Source organism: Aspergillus niger (assembly GCF_000002855.4).
Source record: "Aspergillus niger supercontig An08".
Lineage (NCBI taxonomy): Eukaryota > Fungi > Ascomycota > Eurotiomycetes > Eurotiales > Aspergillaceae > Aspergillus > Aspergillus niger.
Genome location: NT_166524.1, coordinates 1,924,771 through 1,949,481, shown reverse-complemented (window position 1 = coordinate 1,949,481; position 24,711 = coordinate 1,924,771). Strand labels below are relative to the sequence as shown.

At 47.8% G+C, this 24,711-nt stretch overlaps 11 protein-coding genes across 11 annotated transcripts, besides 1 other annotated feature; 5 read left to right on the top strand and 6 right to left on the bottom strand.

Annotated features, from left to right (window-relative positions):
- Positions 1-404: 404 nt before the first annotated feature.
- Positions 405-2,066, bottom strand: An08g08220 (uncharacterized protein; the record flags this gene model as incomplete). The annotated part of the gene is made up of 2 exons (XM_001392899.1): positions 405-696; positions 754-2,066. The coding sequence occupies 2 exons, from the start codon at positions 2,064-2,066 to the stop codon at positions 405-407; spliced, it is 1,605 nt and encodes a 534-aa protein (XP_001392936.1).
- A 1,895-nt stretch (positions 2,067-3,961) lies between these two features.
- Positions 3,962-10,931: a repeat region (Title: strong similarity to transposon - Homo sapiens).
- An08g08210 (uncharacterized protein) lies at positions 4,114-5,196 on the bottom strand (the record flags this gene model as incomplete). Its single annotated transcript, XM_059749226.1, has 1 exon — positions 4,114-5,196. One exon carries the CDS (start codon positions 5,194-5,196, stop codon positions 4,114-4,116), a length of 1,083 nt encoding a protein of 360 aa, XP_059601229.1.
- Positions 5,889-6,595, top strand: An08g08200 (uncharacterized protein; the record flags this gene model as incomplete). Its single annotated transcript, XM_059749225.1, has 3 exons — positions 5,889-6,166; positions 6,372-6,501; positions 6,581-6,595. The coding sequence occupies 3 exons, from the start codon at positions 5,889-5,891 to the stop codon at positions 6,593-6,595; spliced, it is 423 nt and encodes a 140-aa protein (XP_059601228.1).
- On the top strand, positions 7,234-8,566 carry An08g08190 (uncharacterized protein; the record flags this gene model as incomplete). The annotated part of the gene is made up of 6 exons (XM_059749224.1): positions 7,234-7,563; positions 7,610-7,735; positions 7,785-7,866; positions 7,923-8,032; positions 8,080-8,363; positions 8,413-8,566. 6 exons carry the CDS (start codon positions 7,234-7,236, stop codon positions 8,564-8,566), a joined length of 1,086 nt encoding a protein of 361 aa, XP_059601227.1.
- An08g08180 (uncharacterized protein) lies at positions 9,939-10,231 on the bottom strand (the record flags this gene model as incomplete). Its single annotated transcript, XM_059749222.1, has 2 exons — positions 9,939-10,068; positions 10,200-10,231. The coding sequence occupies 2 exons, from the start codon at positions 10,229-10,231 to the stop codon at positions 9,939-9,941; spliced, it is 162 nt and encodes a 53-aa protein (XP_059601226.1).
- A 370-nt stretch (positions 10,932-11,301) lies between the features above and the next one.
- An08g08160 (uncharacterized protein) lies at positions 11,302-11,897 on the bottom strand (the record flags this gene model as incomplete). Its single annotated transcript, XM_059749221.1, has 2 exons — positions 11,302-11,553; positions 11,685-11,897. 2 exons carry the CDS (start codon positions 11,895-11,897, stop codon positions 11,302-11,304), a joined length of 465 nt encoding a protein of 154 aa, XP_059601225.1.
- A 1,724-nt stretch (positions 11,898-13,621) lies between these two features.
- An08g08150 (uncharacterized protein) lies at positions 13,622-15,862 on the top strand (the record flags this gene model as incomplete). Its single annotated transcript, XM_059749220.1, has 3 exons — positions 13,622-13,655; positions 13,859-13,994; positions 14,053-15,862. The coding sequence occupies 3 exons, from the start codon at positions 13,622-13,624 to the stop codon at positions 15,860-15,862; spliced, it is 1,980 nt and encodes a 659-aa protein (XP_059601224.1).
- A 211-nt stretch (positions 15,863-16,073) lies between these two features.
- Positions 16,074-18,125, bottom strand: An08g08140 (uncharacterized protein; the record flags this gene model as incomplete). Its single annotated transcript, XM_001392892.3, has 6 exons — positions 16,074-16,088; positions 16,196-16,200; positions 16,317-16,618; positions 16,684-17,657; positions 17,717-17,756; positions 17,815-18,125. 6 exons carry the CDS (start codon positions 18,123-18,125, stop codon positions 16,074-16,076), a joined length of 1,647 nt encoding a protein of 548 aa, XP_001392929.3.
- A 1,499-nt stretch (positions 18,126-19,624) lies between these two features.
- An08g08130 (uncharacterized protein) lies at positions 19,625-20,836 on the top strand (the record flags this gene model as incomplete). The annotated part of the gene is made up of 1 exon (XM_059749219.1): positions 19,625-20,836. One exon carries the CDS (start codon positions 19,625-19,627, stop codon positions 20,834-20,836), a length of 1,212 nt encoding a protein of 403 aa, XP_059601223.1.
- Positions 20,837-21,063: 227 nt separating this feature from the next.
- Positions 21,064-21,587, bottom strand: An08g08120 (uncharacterized protein; the record flags this gene model as incomplete). Its single annotated transcript, XM_001392890.1, has 3 exons — positions 21,064-21,255; positions 21,308-21,527; positions 21,580-21,587. 3 exons carry the CDS (start codon positions 21,585-21,587, stop codon positions 21,064-21,066), a joined length of 420 nt encoding a protein of 139 aa, XP_001392927.1.
- Positions 21,588-23,789: 2,202 nt separating this feature from the next.
- An08g08110 (uncharacterized protein) lies at positions 23,790-24,711 on the top strand (the record flags this gene model as incomplete). Its single annotated transcript, XM_059749218.1, has 1 exon — positions 23,790-24,711. A coding segment is annotated over one exon (922 nt), but the record flags the coding sequence as incomplete, so codon positions are not given.

Genomic DNA, 24,711 nt, shown 5'->3' with positions numbered 1-24,711 from the left:
TAGTAGGCATGCTCTACAACAGTTCAGCCATGTATATAAATCCCCGTTGGGAACCCATCTACCAACGGAATTGCCTCCGGAACCAACAATGACAACTCTCCTATCGGCACCAGTCTAATCGCCCTAACTGCCTCCCTGCGTATCAAGATGGACCTTCCACAAGTATCAGAAGACTTTCACCTGCTGCAGGCACGCTGAGGGGCTTTCCCCCACGGCTTATGGTTATCCAAAGAAGAGCATTCAAAGGAATGCACATATTATTGATATCTAACGGAGAAAAAAGCATCTCATCTATGTAGGGTATAAGACTATTAAAGCACATTTTTTGTTTGCAGACAAGCGAAGCTCAAAGCGAGCAGCCTCCGCACTCACGCCATTTATCATGACCATTGAGCATTACCACATCACGTCGACTCTTTCCCCAGACGATGACGTCTCCAGCTAACCGACATGAAGCAAATAGAGGTGACCATTCCTAACCCAGCAAGGCCTATGCCAAGATAAAGCGCCCCGCGGTATCCCTTCAGGGGATTCTTCCCGCCATCGTTGACGTTCGACTCTACAGTACCGGCGAATCCCAGTCCCAGCGAGATAGAATAATTGACTGTTGTCGTGACAAGCGACGCTGCCAGACCCTGGTGGTGATGGTGCATCGAGTTACTCAGAATAAGTGTTCCTGATGGGAAGGACATGTCCCTATTGTCGGTTAATATATGTAACGAAAATGAAGGGGTTATTGGACTCGGTACGTACATTCCCCACGACGTGATCAGACTAACGACAAACGCCTGCGCCCAGTACGTCTGATGCACAGGGGCAGTGGCGAAGATGGCTTGTCCAGCAGTGAAGAAGCACATGGCGAAAAACATGATCACGCTAGGTGGTAGCTTTCCCAGCAGGAAACCGGTAACCAGTGCAGCAACGGCGCCGGACGGCGCAGCGGCGGACCATTTAGCGGTCGCGAGTAGTGGGGAGTCACCCTTGATAACTTCCATGAATTGATAGAAGTAGTAGATGATAATTCCGAAGCTGGACCAACCCGCCGCAATGCACCCGAGCACCCAGGCCAGGTCACCGGAGAGGACTGATCGTGGGATCAAGGGGCACGGGGCCGAGCGTTCAACAAAAATGAAGACACCAAAGAAGACGAATCCGACAATTAGAAGGGCATAGGTGTAGGGTGTCTGCCATCCCACAAGGGCAGCCTGGTTCCAGGCAAAGTTGATCAGGACCAGGGCCGAGATACCGGTGATGGCACCGAGAATATCTAGTCGCGTCCAGGCCGTCATGTCGTCTGTGAACTTCGGGCGACGGGTAACCGGAATCACAAGAATACCGAGCGCTGCCAGTACAAAGCACACCATGCCCATAACCCAGTATGCCCACGGCCACCAAACGAGCTGAGCAAAGAGGGAGGAGAAGACACCTCCGACGATGAACCCGCCCGGGGCTGTAGCTCCGAAACAGCTAAAGATCATCTCCTTGCGCAGACCGGGAGGATAGGCTCGTCCCAGAATGGCAATGGCGTTCGGCAATAACATGGCGGGACCAATTCCCTGCAATGCTCGACAGCAGTCGAAAAAGACCTTATTCGACCAGACGCTGAAGCCGGCCAGGAGAGACCAGAGACCGAACCAGGAGAAGCCGATGATAAACATGAGCCGATGGCCGTAGACGTCCCCGAGCCGACCAGCAACCAGGATGAAGGTCCCGACAGTTAAGCTGTAGGCTGCAGCAAACCAACTGAGCTGGCCTGCATTGGTGGTGCCAAAGCTGGCACCGATGATGTGAGCCGGGGCAATGGACATGCATAGACCGGCTTGGGTCATGAATTGAGCCATGCAGACGACGGCGATGAAGATGATCTCTTTCCATAGTTCGGAGGGGGGCTTAACGGCTGACTGGGCCGTCTCGAGCCGAGTCAGGGCCTCGGGGTCCTCATCGTCGAGTTCGGATGGCTTTTCCTGCAAGTCGCCGCGACTGAGGGTGGACTCGGAGTCGTATGGAGTCGACCCATCTAAGACTTGCTCTAAACGGGTGCTGTCCTCTGCACTTTGCGATGACATTTTCATTCACCTCCGAGCAGACACGGTTTCGGGGACGAGAATGCGGCCGAGCGGCCGAGCTCGGGGGCCACTCACATTATATACGATGGAAAGATAATGGTCGATGAAGAGTCTAGATACCAGTCCCTAGTATGATGTCTGCCGTCGACCCACATTGTTGCCACCGTTGCGTAGCCCTGCCTTTCTATTCGTTAATGGTGAGCCAAAATGAGACTATTGGACAGATGAAGGTTCACATCCCGTCGGAAGCGAGACTGATCCGTCGGGAGTAGAAGCAAGGGACTATAGATAACACCAAAAAGGGTATGCAAATGAGCCTAATTTCCCCGAGCGGCATACCGATAAGACAGAATTTTCACATTCGGGTCCGAAATGGGGTCAGATTGCGAAGCATCAATCTATCTTGTAGTTAACAGGGATTCTTTGGGAGGAAAGAGTTTACCCGGTCGACGGATAACATCTGTTGCTGGTTCTGTTGGGGCTCGCATCTTAGTCCATGATGACAGCACCCTGACAGTTAACGAATCAACTGGAACCTTGCATCCTGTTCCAGCAGTCCTACCCATACATGATGCATCTCTGCGCGGCTCTTTCGTCTTAAGTCTTCCACGGCTGCACCCACGCTAATCCTAAAGGGGGTATCTTGATGTCCTCTCCTTATTACCTGATCCCGAATGAGGTATCATTATGGATGGACTACTAGTGACGGCTGACATACACTATCTTCGAAGATGTTGCATTTCACTGCTGACTAGTACAGTGAGTTCGGTAAACAGTGTCACCATCTATAGTCTTCTGTTGTTTCCCAAACCCTAATGCCAAGAAGGGCTAAACTATTCTCTAGATTATTCCGGAAGACCCCCTGATCCTCGGCGCGTAATGTATGTTACAAGGGGCAGATCGCTGTAACTTACCTGTCTCTGATATACGCAGCAACCTCGCTGCTCCGCCAATGATAATAATATGTTAAAACGACGTTTTAGGTCGATATTAAAGGTATAAGAAACACTTGATTCTTTATTATCTAGGCACACTCAGAGAAGTAATTAAGATTACAGAGTTCCCAGATCACGTGATCTTAATTATTAGTTGTGATGGCGAGCGGTGTTCGGAGGCATGTAACTGGATCACATGGCATAGTTCTGTTTGCTTTATTTATTTTGCTTCGTTTGTTTATTTTTATTATTTATATATATTCTTTTATACTTTCTTCTTTTTCTTCTCATGTTTAATATTCTAGTCTAGGTATACTAAATAAAATATTTTCAATCAGCTTTTATATAATATTGAATATCCCAGTTATTTATTTTTAATTAATTAATTACTGCATGTGGCCAGCTATCCAGTAAGACTACCAGTAATTTTCCCACGCGTATTTGGTGATGCTAAAAACAATAGAGCCAGACACATCTTAAACGCATATTATACATGGAAGGAGAAAACTATCTATAATATACTCTATAAAGTCCTCGATAGCTTCCTTAATATTTGTTTTTCTGCTTTGATCTTTATCTGGATCCTCATCGAAGCCCTCTGTCTGCACAAGACAGAGCTGCAGGAAGGTCAGTGTCGATGTCACATTCCTTCAAAGCCTTAAAGTTTTTATAAATATATTAAAGAAGAATTTTTAGAAAGGTGTCCTGGAATGCGACACAATCAGATGTTTCCTGGATAAGTTTTGCAGGCTTGTAACCCTTTGGCACAGCCCGCCAGAGTATCTATGCTAGGTAGCTTAGTGAATGGATCTGATAACTGCCTTGTTGGAATACTGTTTGCGGGGCGCAGTGGCCCGTATGAAGCATGCAGTGTGGCTACTCGGTAGGCTTGTGGGTCAGGAGCCAGTGTTAGAGAATGTTACGATAGAATTGGCCGGTGCTCCCTTAGAGTTGACAGCCACAAAAAGAAAAAAAAAAAAAAAAAAAAAAAAAAAAAAAAAAAAAAAAAAAATCGGTGGTTTATGATGTTGCAACACAGATACATGCTCCCGGGAACAATACAGAGCGATAGAAATTCAGTGATCAACAGGAATAATTGTCAGAATCGGGGCTTATATGTTGTCCCACGAGACTTGAGCAAATGCTTCCTCCGTCTCGACCAATGTCTTGCAAGGCCCCAACAATTCCCGGCTATCGATGAGGGTGTCAGTCTGTCCTACAGTAGCCCAGCTTTTCTCAGGCCCAGCGACTTCCCAAAATCTCATCATCAGGCCCAACTCGGTTCCCCACTCCGCAAAGAGAGCTTCGTAGTCCGCAAAGGAGATTGGCAGAACCTTAACCTGATCCTCACCCTTTCCAATGGCTTTTGCCCATGCGGAGTAGTAGTCCTGGACAGTATAAGAAGTGGTGGTTACGATGACATACTTGGCCCCACTGGATGAAGCGCCGAGTTTGCTGGTCCATAAAGTCTGCCCATCATTCTCGACTAGCCCTGCAACAGCAGTACCAACATTAGACATCGCACCGAGGGAAGCAATCCTCGTCTGTGCAGACACTGGAGTAAAAGCGACAAATTTGCCGATCGAATTCTGTTCAATGCGGGTTAAAATGAGTTTACTGCCATGGCGACAAGGAGAGTTCCACGGGGAGGGCGAACTTACCGCATATACGGGAGCGAAAGGAGGATAGAAGAGGTTGGACGTATAGAAAGTCACCCAGAGGAAAACCGTCTTTGATAACAAAACCTGGTCCTGCTTGATGAACTCATCCACCCTAGCCTTGGCAGCAAAATGGGGCACCACAACCGCCCCGCTGGAGAGTGTGCGCGAGTCGGGAAGTGTACTCCAAATGTATAGCTCCAGACTCGGAGTCTGAGACGCAGCCTGGGCGAGGTTGACCCCTTGCTGATACTCGATTTCCATGGCTGCCTCAGGCCCGACCGTTGCGAAGGGCTCAAAGAAATTGGTAACGGCATAGATGATACTGACATCGGCAAAGGCCTTTACCAGGCTGGATTCGTCATTCAGGTCCGCAGCTACCACTTCAATCCCTCTGGAAGCGAGATCCTTGGCCTTTTCGCTGTTGGTATTGCGTGTGAGCGCCCGAATCTGGAAAGAAGGGTTACCCTCCAGTGCAGAGATCACTGCACCACCCTGGGTACCAGTTGCACCGACAATTGCGACGATCTTAGGCATTTTGCTTTGTTCCCCTTTTTGTGATAATGGCTTTTTAGGAGTGCTCGTATGAAAGAATGGTGTATGGGAAGACAAAATTCTGATATAATTTTCCCCACTTCTTACTGTTCTGTATGGACTAGAGCTCACTCTTATAGATATATTTGTGATGACGTACGTTTTGGGGTTATCAATCGGTGATGTGGCACTTTTGGAGAGAGACCTTGGCTCATTATTAATCATTAGTTTCTTCCAGTTGCGTGCGAGAGAAGGGTGCCGAGAAGGGGTTATAGTAAGTTAAACCTCAGAGATCCAAAAAAGTGTGCTACCGAGTTCCGTCCACTATCAGGTACTTCTCGGGAAAACCTCCGAGGCATGGCTGGATTTGTATCTTTCCATAAACCTGGAGACATTTACGGAGCAACAACTTACCGAATATTGGCCTCCACTTTACTGATTTGCTTAATAATGTAGTTGATGGTATTTAGTCAGTTAATAACTATTTGTAACTAAATCATGGAGTTGTCATAAGATCGGGAAATAAGGAGATGGCCCGCCAAAAAATTTGGTAGCCGGTGGGAAGGGTATTGTGCCACTGTCTTAAACATAGTCTACCACCTTTCTTTTTGCAAACATCAAACTTTCTACGGAGTACTCTGATTCTTTACACTGCCATATTACTTTTCGGCACATTCCGCTTCCAGAATCTCAACATGACCGTCAACGCAACTGTGCTTTACCCTAAAGACGCGGCCTTCGACTTACAATACTACTTCTCGAATCATATGACCCTTGCTGTCGAGAGATGGTCCTTACATGGATTGAAGGATTGGCGGGTAGTTCAATTCACATCTAGCGATGCACCGTTTGTGGTTGGAGCTATGTTCACCTGGGATAGCATGAATGGCTTAACTGAAGCCTGCAAGGCTGAAGACTCCAAAGCTATATTTGAAGATGTTCCGAACTTCAGCGACCAAGAACCAATCATACTGTATGGGGACGTTGTCGAGACATGGCAGCGATCAATCTAGGGGTTCAATGAATAGCTTCTGAGGAATTAGTAATGGAAAGGACGGTTAAATAGGCTCGACGAATACATGATTATAGTTGGCAACCAACTGTGTTCATACTCGGTGGCATCTTAAGAAACCCGCTAGCCACAATGATCTTTGGTACATGACTGTGGCTCTGTATAGTTATCAAATGGTCTGGACATATCAATTTCCCAAGTTGCTTATCCCGCGTACCCCGCTCAACGAGCTACTTTTGTGTAGAGCCAACAATTCTATCGGAAGTCCTGACCGTAACTGCACCTGGCCAAAGAAAGTAAGTTATCTGGTGAAGAGGAGCAGCCAGTGTCAAAGGGGAGACTTTGTTGACCATCTGGTGGTGACGTCATGCACAGGTCCTCGACGAGTAGATTGCGTCTAGAGTAAGTGCGAGATCCCCATGGCATGCTAGACACATAATTTACAAACCCCCCAGCAAAAAGCGATGCTGTATATTATTGTGATTATTACTGTATTAATAACGTCGACTCCCGTCAACCAACCGAACCTACGAGTGCGCCAATGACTCGCTCCCCGGTGAGAAATACTCCAGCAGGCGGGGAAAGTTGCATGTTGCCGCCGTGTGCCAGTTGTTCCCGGCACAGATTCATCAAGTATTGGTAATCACGACCAAAAGCTAGGATGCATTTGCTTTCGCGTCCCCATGGTACCTGGAAACACTCGGAGACTTTTACAAACCAATCTCGCACTGATGTCACAATGTCGGCCGCGCCAAGATGAACAAAAAAATCACGCAAGCGTCAATTTCGAGCCGTTTCTATAGCCTGATGGGTCGGCCTTTTTAGGCGTTTTGGGGAAAATGGTTTGGGGGAAATAAATTTGGAGAATTCAGGTGACGTGGTTTTCCAAGCGAGGCTTAGCGAATGGAGCTTGGAGGAATCATTTGGTTCGCAGCAATGAAGGTCAAATATTATATATAGTCCTCATATCGACCGATCTATCTTGACCTTTTATACTCTAATCATTTCTACCTACCTGAGTCTGCATTATGGAATACAACATCCTGATCACTGGTGTTTCCGGTTATCTCGGAGGAACATTGTTGAATCGGCTAAAGAATGCACCCCTCCCAAAATACCACAAGTTATTCGCGCTTATACGGAATCCCGACCAAGCCCACGCAGTCAAGCAATATGCTGCTGAGCCCTTGGTGTTCGACATCCATGATTACGAAAGTGTACTAGACAATATTCAGAAGTATAAAATCAATGTCGTATTCTCTTTGGTCGATGCATACAGCTCTACATGTCAAGAGCACTTTATAAGAGCGCTGAGCGAACTGAAGAAAAAGACCGGGCAGGTGGTGCACTTTCTGCATGTAAGTATCCCTGCCGATTCCTGTTAACTTAACTAATGCTTGCCAGACCAGTGGAGCCAAGGCTTTTTCTGATCATGCGGGTGCTCCCGTTGATAGGACCATTCTTGATACTGAGCATAGTCTGCTTGAACTGCAGAAGTCGCAACACACCGATCTCCCCGCATTACAACAGGTATATCATGTTTGTTTTGCTTATATACCTCTGTGTCTGACTAGTACAGCTTGTGGGTGCCAACACGAAGATTGTTGAGCTGAGCGAAAGTCTGGGTGTTAGAAGCTATATCTTCTGCCCTTGTATGGTCTGTAAGTATTGCTTTATTATACTTATCATGCAAGGGACTTCTTTTAATCATAAGCAGATGGCAAAGGTGAAGGATTCGGCAACCAGGTCTCTATTCAGACTGTTGCTATAGTTAGTACTGCTAGGGCTACGGGACACGTCCGCAACCTCAACGAGTCCCAACAGGCGGTAAGTGACCTCCCAATAGGCGAGAGAATTGTTTTGACCGGTTTTAGTCCTGGCCAGTGTGTCATGTGGTAGATAATGCCTTATTGTACATCGCCATTCTTAAGAAAATACTCTCGTCCGAAGACTGCGACCATGGCCAGGAGGGCTTCTATCTCGCATCCAGCGGCCGGGTTGCCTGGAAGGATGTTTACGCATCCATCGGGGCTGCTCTGTTCAAACGAGGTCTGATAAAAGATAGTGCTGTCCACCCCGCCGATGAGAAGGTGCTTGCCGTAATGGCCGAGACACTCAAGTCGTCAACGGATATGGTGGCTCCTCAATTGAGTGGAGAGTGAGCGTACCTAGACCTCATGTTGAGAACACGAATTAACGAATTGTAGGTGCACGTTTACGGCCAAGCATGGTTATGAAATCGGATGGAAGCCTTTGTTCCCGCCGGACCATATTTTTGAAGTCATGGACGAAGAAGTTGATCTTATTCTTTCGAGCAACGCAGATAAATCCGAAAGGACACAGAGAAATGGTGCTTTCTAATGGTGCTTTCTAATGGTGCTTTCTAATGGTGCTTTCTAATGGTGCTTTCTAATGGTGCTTTCTAATGGTGCTGCTTGGAAAGTTAGCACATGACCATAGCGACCGTGCCTTCCTCTGTTTTCGCAAACCGATTCCTGATCATGTCAGGGCAGGTTGCAGAGGAGATAGGTCTTATTCGACTTGGGTCGAGAGTCGAATCGTTTGATCAGTCATATCTTTTGCCATGGAAATCATACCTAGTCATGCAATTTCGTGCGATGCATGGACGGTTAATTCTTCTGCCTCTCTTGAGACAACCAAATAGCTTTGCTACCGCAAATGAGAGTGATGTCGACTGCTCCAAGGTTATGTGTTAGAACGGACTGGATAGAACCATGATGGTCGCATTTAACTACAACGTGCAATAGGGTCCGGACATTTGAATCAAAATCCTTCCACCTCATCCGTAGGGTCAGGCTAGTATCTCTATCTCGTATCACCTTGATCTTACTATATCAGAAAGGCGGGATCACTAGCGTATACAGTGGGGCAACGCAAACCTTTGACATACCACTCACCAAATTAGACTAGGGTGTGCGGTAGACTTGCCTGAACAGGTTTAGACTACCGGTACTTAAATAAGTAACCTACCCGAAGTATGGTTGTTTTTCTTTACCTGGCGAGATATTGGATCACCAATTGAGCTCTGATCTCAGCCACGGAGGTCGCAGTGGGGCTTCTCACTCCATACACTCGGGAACATTTGAAATCAACTTGGAAACTACTATCATTTCAAATCACCGGATACTTTCTCGGTGACATAATTGCCCCGACCCGTCGCTTATCCACCGCTCCTCATGTATGACGCTTCCTAGGACCACGGGCACCATCCGCCCAGAGTTGGCGGCCGGCCCCCATACAAATCAAGGGAAGGAGGGGGTAGGTCCATCTTGGCGGAGTCGGCGTAACCACCACCCAGTCCTGTAGAAAAAATGGCATTTACACCCCCTTCTTGGTCTCGATGGCTGCGTTAGTAGACATAAAGTTTGCTATCTAACTAATTGCTATCGAGCCTGTACGAGGGTAGTAGGGTATTTATGATTGAAACTAAGCCTTCTGGTATACCGGATCCGCTCCATATCAGTGGTGATGTATAACATGCATAAATACGATATGATTGATATATATACATATATATGTATGTATGTATGTATATCAATCATAATATAGCTAACTTCTGACCCTAATAACTGACCACCTTAACCACCTTACTAATAATAAGATCTATCTATATAATACTAGAGTTAAGTCTGAAGTTAGCTTTAGTTAAATGTTAAAGGGTACGCCCATGCGGTCAAATGGGGTTGGGAACTCCTTGAGTCTCCACTAATGACTAGGCGTCATCAACAAAAGCGTGAATATGAGGGAGCTCCTCATTTATGGTATTTCTGATCTTGGTAAGTTCCATATTGAGGGTCTCTGGATCAGCCATAGGCTCTCTAAATGACCTTTCGTGTGACATTCTGTAGCATTATTATCTTCTGGATAGGAGAATAGGTGTTCTAGCATCTAGGGGTGGGCGAACGGCGGTTTATATCATAAAGTGTCCTCGCACGCGTGAAATTCATAATAGTGTTACTGCATCCCTACATACCTTATGATGGAATTCGATTGAGCCGGCTGCATCTGTATATAGTGTAATCCGTCTGTCCTTCGCCCTTTCCGAGTACGGAATACGTTTAAATTAAAAGATTATGGTAAGAATCTTAATATTTTGGTTTCATATATAGGCAGTAATGTTGGATCAAATGCTTACTACTAGTATTGATTACTTTGTGAGGAGTCAGGGAAATCAACTGATCAACCAACCAGTGTACTGTACCTAGCAGGCCTTGTCAGGGCAGAATTATCCACTGTTGCGGCTGTCCATAATGGCCATAAGATCGGCTTCAGTTCGGAAACCTGAAAGGTAGTCTTGTCATAAGGTGCTACTGTATCTAAACATCCATTATGCTCAAGGGAAGGTGATCAAACCTTTGGAGGACTCACAAAATCGGAAGATGGAATGTTCTTAATGACGACAGGATACTAGAAGAACAATGGAGATCCCTTGAAGACCATGCTATAGTGCTTGAAACTACGCAGGATGGAGACTGTTAGACTGATATTCAAAAATCGGCGCGCGGATCTTCTACTCATTCCCTTTGTTTGCTTGCGTGTCCAAGGATGCACTGCCGATATGGACTGGCTCGCACTCACTATTTAGCAACGGCTTCAGCCAGTCGGTTTTCTGAACCTGTCGGAGGGAGGACTAGCGCGGTCTTAGCAACAGATTTGGAAAAAAAAAAAAAAAAAAAAAAAAAAAAAAAAAAAAAAATTAACGAATTTTAGACCCGGGCGCCGGTTCTGAACTTGAGTGTATAAGATCCAGGAGATTGTGGGTTTTCAGGCTGCGCCTGGCTAACCAGGTAGAACTGTGGCAACAAGACCCTACTGATTCGCCCCCGTGTTGAATCTTGAGGAACCAAGTAATTTATCATGTCCTTGAGAGAAATACGTAGAAATAAATTCCACCTCTCTCCCGTACTCTTCTTTTGCCAGGGTACTAGAAAATATAGAAATTAAGACTAGGAAAGTGCATTGAAATTTAATGATCCCGAAATCCTAGGAAGGTAACTCGGCTTGACGCATGCCCTAAGGCAAGTGTATTTGATCTTGTTGTTTAACAAGAAGTGTTGTTTAACAAGAAGTGTTGTTTAACAAGAAGGCCTGGCCTCGGGAGGTAGCCATAATACTTGTTTCCCATTTGAAGCTATCCATGCACACTGTAGAGAGATTCGTGGGACCATGTTGAGTGAATTGGAGATAGGGTTGCCACAGCTAGATTGAACCTTGAACGGTCCTAGGTTGGTGCAAAGATAGGAGCTATCTTGCAAAAATTCGAGTTCCGTGACAGAGTCATTAGTGCTTAAGATTTCTTGTAGAGCGCCTGCGACTGGGTCCCAGAACTGTACTATTTTATTATAAAAGCCGGATACTAGCAGCTGATTATCAGGGAAAAGGCCACTGCCTGGACAGGCCTTTAATAATTCTTGAATAACTGTTCTAGAGTTCCTGTGGCTGAGTCCCAGAGCTGTACTGTCTTATTAAACGAGCTGGACGCTATTAACCGGCCATTGGATAAGAATGCCACTGAATGAACTAGGTCTGTATAGCCCTCGAGAGTCTGTGATTCTGCGCTCCAAGTTTCCTGAACCTGCGGTAACTGGTATATCCAATCTGGAAGCTCTGAATGGAACAATGGAACAACCTGCGAATATTGCCGTTCGAGGTGTAGATACCAGCCCTGCATAATAAATATGAAGTGATGCTACATCCGCTATCTGGTAATTTTTTAGGACAAAGCGCTTTGCGTCATGCAAAAATTCGGCCAGGGGAATATGAAGGTCATCCTACACCAATCAGATTCATTCAGGAGTCACTGCCCACCATATACATAATTGTATAAATGTGCGGAGAAGATCAAGTATATTAATCATTTCTGACACTAGCCCCAGCAGGCTCATTGCTTCTATCTAATGAAAATATTTATGGAGGAACAGTTGCATACCTTTTGTATTTAAGGATAAAGCGTGGCTACTTTTAAGATAATGCGTCCAGTAGTAATAAGAGCATTATAATTCTGATAGTAGACATTCGTGAATATCTAGAGGATCAATTTCTGTTTTATATACTCCGGGATCCTGCTAAATTACAGATATTTCTTCGTAGCAGATACTGCATACTTCTTAGACAAGTTAAAATATCTTTATTTTTAGATAGCGCATCTACCCGGAAGTTAGTTATAGTTTAGACCAAAAATTCCGGAAATGAGAGATGGAGAATCTTAATAGGCTGATTTTTATTCCTGGAGATACTAAGAACCAACCGAAAGGAATCCAATCAATTACTAATCTGTTCCACTTCTATCTTGAGAAACACAGAAAATGTATCTATAGAAAGCAGAACAGCAAGAAGGATAATAACTTAAACAATATTCTGAAACTCTTGTAGTAGTTACTGTTGTTCTTTCTTATTATTCTCTTCATTATCGAGAAGTCGTGTCAGAATTGGTAGATATATTTTATTTATTCTAGACATATATTTAGCTTAGCTGTTGAGAAGCTCTGTAAACCAGTATTTAGATTTCTATTCTAGATTTTTGATGTAGCGGCATATAATAGTAACTGAAATAAACAGTAAAATAAATATCCTATTCCTGACTACTTCTTGGGTAATATTATTACCAGGTCAGTCCCCAGGAACTTTTCTATTATACTAGATTTTATTAAATTGATATTATAAGAATGATTGTATGTTGTGTTTTATTATCTCTTCGGTATTTTATGAAGGGCTAGATCCTGATATATATAATTTCTGATCTCTTGAAAAACTACTTAAGATTGATGGGCAGCTCTGGTGTTTGAGTACCAGCACTCACTACCACCAATAGACTTCCGAGTCAATTTCGGATTCTTTGCTCAACCCAGACTGCAGTGCGACAAACCTAGCTATTGGATCATGTGGGTCAATTTTGAAGTGATGTCAGTCAGAGGAGACTCGACAGATACTTGGATTCATATTCACTTTCAGGTTTGTGGCGGCTTTCACCTGTGGCTGAGCTCTCTGGGGAGAAGTTGAATGAGCATAGTTCTGGTATCTCCAGTTACACAGCACCTCCAATTAGTATCTCATACTATTTTGTGGCTTCCATGAAAGCAGTAACTGAAGAAAGGGGATCTCCGACATCGCCAATGGAGCCGACGACAGCCGAGGATCGGCAATCCCGTGACAGGCAGTAAAACAAGCTAATGACCGGCTAGCTCCTGACCGCCTCCAGAACAGGCTAGGCAGCAGGCGCATCACATGCAACCGGAGGAAAAAAAGAGTGGCGGCCTGAAGTCGGGGGCTTCCACGCCTGCACGAAACAATTAAAAGAAAAGTGACGCGCGCAGAACCATCCATCAGTTTGCCATTTGGGAAGGAAAAAATAATGTGAAAGTGCCGATTGCACTCCAACTGCCTCATCCCATCACCATGCCACTGACCTTGCTCTCCCTCGTCTTCTTTCGTGAGATCTGGGATCGGGTGTGACGCGTTGTGATCGTGGCTGGAGAATATTAATGCTTTACCCCGCCGGGCCTTCAATAGAAACAATAGGGACTTTCCCCTCCACCTTCATTGTTGTCGGTGTCCACCTCCTCATTTCTTCCCATCTCTTCTCATCGCCTTCTATATATTCTCCTTCGCGCCCTCTGCTCTTGCCTCTTTAAGCATCTCAGGAGTCTCAAGCATTTCAAGCATCGCAAGCATCGCAAGCGTCTCAAGCATCTCAATCATCTCAATCATCTATCAGACATAGAACTTCTGCGGTCATGGGGAAATTCCCTGCGGCCATCATCGTCGCCAGGTATATCCACTTTTTCTTTTGATACAACATCGAGAGCTAACTCCTTATCTTTGTTCAGACATGGCGCTCGCTTGGATGTAGCGGACAAGAATTGGCATCTCACTTCACCTACCCCCTATGACCCTCCCCTCTCCTATGGCGGTTGGCTACAGTCGCGGGCTCTGGGGGCTCGCATCATCGAGGCTATCCAGTCTTTGGACGACTCACCAGACTCCACAACACAAGGAGATAACAGTGTCAAGTCGCCTTCCGACCGTCTACAAAAGCCAAAACCGAAGCGCAGAATCATCATTCACACATCTCCCTTCACTCGATGTCTACAGACAGCCATCGCGGTCAGCTCAGGGATCTGTCAGAATTCGGGCGAGCCAGAGTTCAACCAGCTATCGAAGGTTCCCGGCTTAGTTCAGTCAAATTCGGATTCCGCCTTGACCCCAGGTCCCATTACATCAAGCGACCATCGATGTCTGCTACGGGTGGATGCCTTCCTTGGAGAATGGCTTTGCCCTAGATACTTTGACGAGATTATCCCGCCGCCAAACTCGGATCGCATGATTACTGCTGCAAAGCTCGAGCTGCTGCGTCGCGAACATAATTTCGTTCCCGAGGCGGACATCGTCCCCAGACCCTCCGCTGGCTTTTTCCCTGGTGGCTGGGGAAGTGCATCTACTCCGGTTTCTCCCGCCAATGATGTGACAGCGAAGTTAAAGACGGAGGCCCCACCCAGTACACGTCAGACGCAGGCACAAAGGTCCCGCGCTGGCAGCTGTGACACGTTCAGCGCTGCTGAAACGACTCGCGGACGGCGGCTGCTCAGCAAGATCAACACAAACCTTCCCTCCATTCCGGATGCCGCCTACGTGCCTCCAACGCCCAGCTATGCGATTTCCCCGTCGGACCCCATTCCAGCTGGGTATGTAACGCATGCTCGGGACGCCTGCGTGAAGATCGATTTCCAATGGGACAGTATGCACGGGGAGCAGAACTGGGGTGATGGAGGCCAGTACGGCGAAGAATGGAGTACGATGCATACGCGGTTCAGCACCGGGCTCGACCGCATGATTGCGTGGTATCGAGACTACGAGTCAACTTCTTCCGGTCGGCCTCGACGACATTCTCAGATGCTCGACAGTTCTGGCGAGGCCAGTTCCCGTAATGAATCGGATGACGATACGGAGACGATTTTGGTCCTCATTACGCACGGGGCGGGTTGCAATGCACTGGTCTCAGCGCTGTCCGGGGAGCAATCCCAAGTAAATTTCGGCACTGCATCTCTCACCTTGGCGGTCCGCAATGATCACATGCCCGAAATGGTTCAAGATAATACTATTGGCGGACCAGTTCAGACGAAGGGGGCCAACGAGCCAGCCAGCGTGGAGAATTATGCCATGAAAATGGTGGCTTCAACCGAGCATCTCCGCATCGCTGGCAGCACGTCACGTGTCTCTTCTCCGAGCCAGGTGACCTCCCCCTCAATCTCGTCCTACCGGAACCGCCTAGCAAACCGCCCATCCATGTCACAAGGCATGTTCATCATCGGACCCTCGTCGACATCTGGCCCCGGCACTGTTCCTTGGAATGCCGAGCGACCCTCTACGGCTGTCACTCCTAGGACCCCCGGGCTTTGGGGGTCCAGCGCCGCCGATGGCCCAGAGGACGATATCGTGCCCAACTTTGGCTGGCCTGCCCCGGCGCCATCGGTGCCTGGGGAAAGCTCGCTGCCGGCCAAGGTGGAGGAGCCGACCTCTGCCAAACAAGTGCCACAGCGAACGCTCTCCCAGCGCGGACTTTGGGGGAGCGCACCGCTCAGCAAGGACCGTGAAGCAGGACACAAGCGTCGCTGGACTGTGACTGAACGACGGCCATGATGATACCCGCTTAAAATAACATATTTTGTAACTTTCGGATTTATTTCTTAGGCGTGGAGTTTGGGACAAGGCCATCTAGCTAGATTGCATAGTATTTGGGTGTGACATAGCGGTTCCTAGCTGACAGGAGTTGATGAATATACCCACTTGCTCTTCAAGATAACAAGTTATTCAATGATCATCTGTCGCATACTGCATTTACAAATGACTTCTACGCATAAGCACACTAAGTTATAGTTAAATTCCACTTACTACTCCACAAAGGGTAAGCCAACCCATTATACTTAAATAATCACAAAACCCGGAATCAAATTCCATTAATAATCAACACACCTCAACTAGAATACAATAAATAGTACAACATCTCTTCACATACTACCCAACAAACAGACCTCTTCCCCTCACCTCAACCCCCAACATCCCAAGAAATGAGTCGTCTAATACAACAACTTACACTCCCAATTCCCCGGCTCATCTGGATCCCCCTTCCCAGTATACTTGGCCTGGTACGGGTAATGACAAACAGGCCTCTGTCTGATCACCTCATCAGCAGTGGTAATATTCTTCCACACCGTGGCAACAAGACTATCCGGCGCCGTGCCATTCTCCACCCACGCCATCATGGCCAAAACCACATCGTGCTTCGCATCCCGGTACCCGGGGACACTCCACGTCGAGGTATTGATGTAGGCTGCTTGGTCCGCGCCTGCGATGTACCAGGGGGCGTTCATGTCGGTGGGGGTGTTGTAGCAGTGCCTGTACCACATTTCAATTAGCATAGATCTTCATAAGGGTATATTGTTAACTGGGTCGGGGCTTACTCCATTCCCGGAATCAAAAACAGGCGATAGAAATCATCCACATCATCCACGCCGTTCGCCTGCACGGCGCTCTTCGCCTGATCGTAGTAGAACGTGCTCGCTCCGGGAGAGACATAACTATCCGACAGACCATGGTAATGAATGAATTTACCACCGCGTTTCTCGAACTCGCTGATATCGTATTGTCCAGCTGTTGCGTTACCGGGGTTCAAGTGGTCCGCTAGCTCGACGGTACTGAAGTCCAGATCCTGCCAGACGAAGGAATCGCCCAGGCCCATGAGATCACGCAGGAACCAGTACTGCTGGGAGATGGTAGACTCCTCGCCAAGGCCGATGTTACCGTCTAGCCAGGAGGATTCACTTCCGTAGAAGAGGTGGCTGTAGACGAAGGTCTGGTTGGTGTCGACCCAGTCGTTGTAGATCTTGTACAGGGTGTTGAGTTGCTCTGTGGTAAGGCAGGTGTTGGGCGCGCTGGTGGAGTTGCAGGCGAGGGTGGATGGGTTGAAGACGCAGCCCTCGGGGTTCGAGATGATGGTGTCAACGAGGCCGTCCTGCGGGTCGCACTGGCGGAGGACTTCAGCGGCCAGGACGGGGAACATTTCCTCGGGGATGGTGTGTGAGCTGTTGGCCGGGGCTTGGTAGGTCGTTTGCTTGAGGTTGTAGAGCTGTTGGTGTGTGGTCCACCAGGCCGGGGCACCCGCGATAATTCCGTCGTAGTCGTCGGGGTACACTTGCATGTTCTTCATGCTTTGACGGCCTCCCGTGGAGCAGCCGTAGAAGTAGCTGTAGGCGGGACCGCTGCCGTAGCGGCCGGAGATGAGGAGCTTGGCAAGTGTGGTGGCGCCGTGCCACGCGCGGTAGCCCCAGTCGATTACGGCTTGTGGGCGGCCGAGTGCCCAGGTGCCCTCTGTGTCGATGCCTTCGTGGCCCAGGTTGCTGGAGACGGCGGCGAAGCCGTAGTGCGTGCCGGTGCCCTATGGAGGTATTAGTGAGTGCGTTGGGTATAGGGATGGGTATGGGAGGGGAGAAGTACCATGTCGACCCAGTTGATACCGCCTCCTGCTGCTGCGGAGCTGGGGTGTGTCAGTAAAGTGATGGTGGTTTAGAAGGGAGATGTTGGGGAGAGCGTACAGCATGCGTCCGTTCCAATTGTATGGGAAGATAACGCCAACCAAGTAGCTGGAGTTACCCTCGGATGCGACGTTGACCTGCACGGCACACGACTCGGGCAGGCCAGTCGGGTATTCGGAGGCGGAGGTGTAGTTCATAGGGTTGAGAGAACCACCTTCTGGCACGTAGGTGGCCCATTGAACGCGAGCTTCGGTGCCATTGGCATCGATGATTTTCTGGAATGCAGATGCAGAGCAGTTGGTGCTGGAAATCGCAGTGGCCGCGGTGAGTCCCACGAGGGGAAAGGCCGCCAGAGGGATCTGGTACCTCATGTTGTGATTGAGGTGCGGTCGATTGTATACTGGAATGAGCTGCTGATGAGGATTGAAGACCCAGAGGGAATGTCCGCTATTTATGTGCCATTGTGGTTATTGAGCAGAGGTAGACGCGTCATATCCTCTGCAGAAAGACGGGCCGAAGCATCGTACGGCATGGAGGTGGATGATGCGGTGTTGGAGTGGTGAGGTGATCATCAGGCACGTTGCTGAATTGAGAGTTGAAGACCGAGGAGGGGTATGAACTCGTTATGACCGATACTAGGCATTATGGAGTTAGTTGATATGATGCGTCCTATCTTCTTGTGGTTTATGGAGCAGTGTTCCAAAATAGTCAGTTCAACCTTGTTCGTACAACTGGACAGGTGGCAGCACATAATGTACTTAATGACCTTGTAATCGAGCCCTGGTTTATATAATGTGTGCAACAACCTTGAAAAAACTGTCTGGGCGTACCCCAGATGGTTAGGGTGTAGTTACTCCAAAAGAAGCTTCAAACGGGGAGTGGATCTCCGATCTGATAAGGCGGCGCTGCGGAGACTAGTCTACTTCAGGCATGGATGCTCACCGTGGAGATACCATCTGATGCAAGTGGAATTACTCCAGCAGGGCATCAGGAATCAGTCTGCTCGTCATTAAGCTACATAGAGTCTAGCTGCATAGCTGATACTTGCGATCGACATTACATTACTTGATCACATCCAGCATCGCACGATAATTCGTTGTGCTAACTCCGATGCTAATGAGCTTCTCTGAGCTTAATTCGCCGGTTTGTCCGACTCCTCTCCATTTGGAGCTTTGTTGCTACTTCATCGTTTAGGCATCAGAATAAGCATACACTCAAGTTCTATAAGCGTTGTATATCCGCAGTAACTGATCGTCAGAGGTAGATGAACAGACATCCCGCAGTGGAGATCAAGGTACCACCTGTGCTGCGGTGTCCTAGCCTTATCCAGCCTGTCCGGATGGGGATACATCGCAGTATTGCGAAATCTTCATGATTTCTGCTCGGGAAGAGATGGCGCTGAATTTTTCTCACTTCCATGCTTGGAGGATATCTCCTTCAATCCCACACATAGGATGATGGCGACTCAGTTACAGGTCTAACTAGGATTTTGAAGTGAAGGGATCTCCAATGGCAACTATCGAGATACGCCTGTACTTTTGTAAGTTGGAAAATCTGGTACATATATCAAATAAGGCGAATAACGGGTTATATCAAGGAAGCACCAAAGCTAAGTGTATTATGGTGGCTATCTCCGCTGGAATAACTGAGAGGAGAGGTTATTGCCGGTGAGTGTCGACTAGGTGCAAATGTTTACTCACAATCTTTGGAAGCACATCCTAGTCAATGCCATCTTCTAATATTTATACCACGTACATATGAAACTGTCCTGCGCTATCTTTTCATGTCCATATACTCAGCATCGACGCAACGACTGCACTGGAATAACTGATTCTGTCTTCTAGTTATTCCCCCAATCCAAGTATAAACCATGGAGATTATAAAACTCCCTCGGAAACAACGTGCCCAGGAAAGGCCCAGAATCTGGCCGCCTGAGCTCCTCCATCACATCGAGCACTGCCTCGGCCTACCGGTGGGACAGGCCCTCAGCATAATCGATTGGAAAGACTTTTTTAGTTCTGTGAAATGGGAAGCTAATAGATACCGTGACAATAATTGCACGCCAGGCCAACTGCTTGAAATGTCCATTTACGAGAAGGCGGCACATCAATACCGCATTGGCTTCTGTGACCTTGAAGAGCCGACATGTATCTTCGAGCCCAATCATCCTGGTGGTGTGGTCGATCAGATAAAGAATGGTGACGTCCAAGGGCTCAAAAGGAGACTTGACGAGGGTCTGGACGCTGACGGATACAATATGGCGGGGATTCCGTTACTTTCCCTGGCCGTGGTACATATGCAGCCTGGGTGTGTTGAATTACTGCTAACGTACTGTGCATCCCCCAAAACAAGAGGCTACTGGCTCGTTGCGGAGCCTCTTGACTATGTCATGCCCGCTCCTCTCAGTGACAGCTTTGGTCACCAGGACGCCATCATCCGAATGCTAATCAACGCTGGCAGCAGCTTTAGCTATTTCAACGTTCTGGACAGTATATTTCTCTCCGATTCCTTGGACCTCCTGCGAAAGGTCGTGCAGCAGCCCCCTGGTCTCTTCGCCAAATGGCCAAACAGTGGTTACAAGAAGATTTTGCTTCGCGTGGCACGGTATGGAAAAGGTTGCGTTGAAATTGCCGATTTGATTGTTTCCATGGTGCCTGAAGTGCTTGAAGTGAAAACCAGACTGGGTGATACAGCTTTACATGTTGCACTTCTCAATAGTGAGGCCGAGAGTATGGTCAAGAATCTTCTGCGCTTTCGCATTGACCTTTTGGCGCTGAATGCCACAAATGAATCAGCCCTCGCTATTGCTGTCCGAAAAGGTCTCGTCGGAGCGGTCGAAGCTATGCTGAGCCGCCAATATATTGATCTGCTGCAGCTTCACCAGGTACTACCTTTCAGTAAAACCCCATTAGGGCAAGCTATAGAGACGCGCAATGAGTATCTCATGCATTTGCTGCTTACTGATCGATGTATGTGTCTCACAGAAAGAGCCCAGAACGCAGCTCTTGATCTGGCTAGGGTATGGGGGTATGAAGGTTCTTGGGTGGCGCTAATCCAGAATTTGCCAATCTGGGCTCAGTAAGGTTCAAACCATGACAATATTGCCTGGTTGTATGTGTCGCAGCTGCAGAAAAGACTTTAGCCAAGATAAGGATGCTACTCGCTCAAAGTTGAACAATCCTGTCCATATTTTGTATAATTCGATGCAAATAATAATACAACAGCTTTGCCTGTTATGCTGTGGCGGGTCGCGTAATGCGATAGTGACGTACCCCATGCGAAGACAATGACTGGCAACTACCAGAATTTTCAAGCTATATAGCACGAATCTTCTGCCCGGGTAAGGTAGAAATGGAGAACACCAGAATTACCGTAGTATGCCCTGTAACCATTGGTAGCGGCAATGGTACTTGCATCCACGTAGCGGAAACGCCGCGTCGAATTTTGATCATCTGGGATGATCAGACTCCCAGCAGCACCGTGAAATTTGATTTTATGGACCTACCGGTGGCCAATTAGAAATGTTCAACAGCGGAACGCAGCACTGTCTGACCTTCTCAGCATCTTCAGTGAAGTCCATGGTACTCAGTAGAGGAAGGATGTCCTCCGCTAATGCTTGCGCAGGATGCCCCGTATCGATGACATGCATATCCCATTCACCTTCCAAAAGAGCTGGATCTGCTGGCTCGAGCTCGCTGTAGACATGATCTACCTCCGCTGGGTCCAGCGGCTCCAATGCGTTCGTAAGGGAGATATATTTGGCGGCTGGTGTTCTGTACCATAAGTCAACAGGGTCATGTGTTAGCAAGGCGGGATTTAACCGACCGTGTCATGATAGCATCACTAGGATGACTATAAAGGCTGTGCGGAAGAAGATGCAAGATACCGTAGCAAATGTAGGCGCGAGGGGTTGGCGTTACATATAGTCATGCTGAGTAGTATAGAGCTGGCGCCACGATCGCAAACTTTAACTCTATTAGACCTTCCATGGCCAAGTATTCCGGGAGGTGGGATCAGGAATCGATCGCTGTGTCCACGGTACAGCAAGCGTCCCAATCCCGAGGAGCATGCCAAACATAGCCTCTTGCGTAATTCGTGGCAAGCATGACAACGGAAGAGCGCATCCAAAATCCAGCCTGGTATCCTAGCCTTTCTGCGAATACGGTCTCCACATTTGGAGACAGCCTTACGTATGAACCGGTGAGCGGTCAGTAAGTTTAGGCATGGCTACCAATATAGGAGCGAATAGGATGACTTAACATGACTGTTTCTCCAGATTAGCCTTGGTCTAGCAGGATATAGGAGAAATGACAGATACACGTAATTACTCGAATCTTGAGCCATTCTGCTGTAATTGTGGATTTGGGTAGGCTCTCAGCAGGCTGTCCATAGGATCCTCTAAAGCGACATTTTGGTTAAGCCCAGTATTTAGCGACACTGATAGGAATTCAGAAAACGGTTAGGCTAGTCCTGATTAATGAGAAAGAACTTGTTTGATATGGTTGAGAAAGGCTGCAGTGATCAAATGGCTGTTTATTCGGAAGGGGCGCTTGGTTGATTGAGGTAAAGAAGGAAGAGGAAAGCCGATGGGCTGGAGTAGTCCCGGTTACGAGGAATACTCACATCTGTAAGCACAACTACTCCATTCAAGCGATCAGGCACTGAGCACCTTATTGACCCTCCGATCCTATTTGCTTGATCCTATCTCAGGACCAGGCACAGCATGGTTCTTGATGTATTAATGATTTTATCAAGCTATCTTAATAGTAGAGATGAAGTAGTATTTATTGCTTTTGTACGATCAGCTAAGCAGGTACCTATTTAGAGTACACTGCTGGACTACCCTACGGGACTAATTCTGATACTTTGGATTAATCGTCGGCTTGGAGTTTGGCTGGCCTGGTCGCTTTTTCCATCGAGTAGAACGAGTCCGCATGGATTAGAATGTGACATGTTACAAGCAGATTCTTGGAGGTGAAGGGCATGATGGAATCTGGACTCATACTCGCTGCCGTAATCTGCAGCACTCTGCCGACAGAAATATGGAAGCGTCCGGTGTTTTGGAGATGAAAATGATGTTGCCTCTGCAGGATCGGAAGCAATGGATTTACAACATGAACCCTCCTGTCGCGCTCTCGTTTGACTATCACAACAATCTAATATTCGTTTCTATAAGGTAATGGGAGATATAATGCGATAAGACTACGTGATAACAGTATTCAGCCGGTCGATATCATGGCATATTTCTCACGATGTTGTGTGAAGCAGCCATGAAATTCGCCTTATGTCTGGATACCTTGGAATTTGATGCAGTGCAGAATAGGGAGCATGAAAGATCTGGTCAGCTGTGGAGAGGATATGCTAGCTGAGGTGCTTGAATGAGTATGTGGATTAATGTTGGCAGTGACAGCGGTACTGATACTGCAATGGTTCAGCCACAACAGCAGCTCATGTTGATTATGCGGTTCATTCTTAAGAAGTAAGACCACGTACGCCGAAAGTAACATGACTGACAATTTTGTTGTTCTAAAACTCCACAAGTCCATAGGTTCTACCCTATCGAAGGCTGTAGTATCCTCAGTATTGTGATATGGTTTATAAGTTAAGCCCCAACCATGGCGATAGCGCCAATGACCAGCAAAGTAGATAGCCTAAACAATGGTAAAAGTATACGCCTATCAACTACTACTAGACTACAGTAGACCAAGGTTTTAAGTTGATCTGGATCGATCCAATTTAAATGAGAATTGACTTAAATTAGTAACAGGCGCCCCGCATCCCATGACGAGGCACTAGGCCAGATCGGGGCTAGTGGAGCATCCAACCTCCGGGATAATTTCCATTGATTCATGGTTTGTGCTCGATTTCCTGCCACTTGCATTTTAGCCAGCTGAGATTATCATCCATGACTTGCAGGTGTTAAATACTTTTTCCCCCTTCCTTCCATTGCAATGTTAACCTTCAGTTAAACTCTCTTTCCCTCATTCCACCCTCCCCTACCCCGTCATTCCTTTCCCCTTTCTCCGAACCTGACAATGACTTCTACCCGCCGCAACGGGCAGGCTCTGCCATGCGAGCCCTGCCGCAAAGCCAAAATCCGCTGCGATGGTGCCACCCCAACATGCCAGAATTGCGTCCGTCGTAACAAGGGAGACAGCTGTGCTTACACGCCCGTTCCGGCTTCTCGTACCTGGTACTCGGACAATGCTCCCTCGCCCACCGCATCACCTCGTCCCCAAACAGCCCAACCCCGCCCCGACTCCGCTGCTCTCCAGAATCGAGCCTCCTTCAACGCCGGCGACGACAAATTATCTTTCGATTTCGCCACCAATAAATCAGCGACCTTTAGCGACATCGGCGACCAATTCAAACGCTCCCTGGTCATTGATGCGCCCTCCGCGGCTCGGCCCGATACGAAGCAGATCCAGCTTGGCGCTCGACTGCTCACCTTACTGTTTGAGCATTTCGCACTGTATGAGCGACTGTCTGAAACGGCCGTCGAGGTCTGGCCCGAGGGATGTGTCCTGGGTCATCGGCTGGTGAGCGGGATGTTTGAGGCGTTGGAGGATTTGCATGGGTCGCTGGCTGCGGATGCGAAGGACTTGCAGTCGAGTTTGCTTCGCTGGTCGCAAAAGATCTTTGAGGATAGTTCTAAGCCACTGGCTGTTCAGCCAACTATGTCGCCGGATGACTATATTCGTCGGATTTCCGGACGGTGGGAGGGTATCGGACTGGTGTTTACGATCGTTGGTCAGGGCGCTATGCTTGAGCGGGATTGGAGGTCTATCCGTTCGAGTGAGGCTAATGTGCCGAGGGATCAGAAGTCACTTGCCGCTCAGGCTATTAGTGCGAGTGATGCTTGTTTGCAATTTTGTGATCTCTCTACGGCTGTCAATGATCCGTTGGGGTGGTTGCTTTTTCAGCACATTCATCTTTTGACGTTGGTGTGTGGGGAGA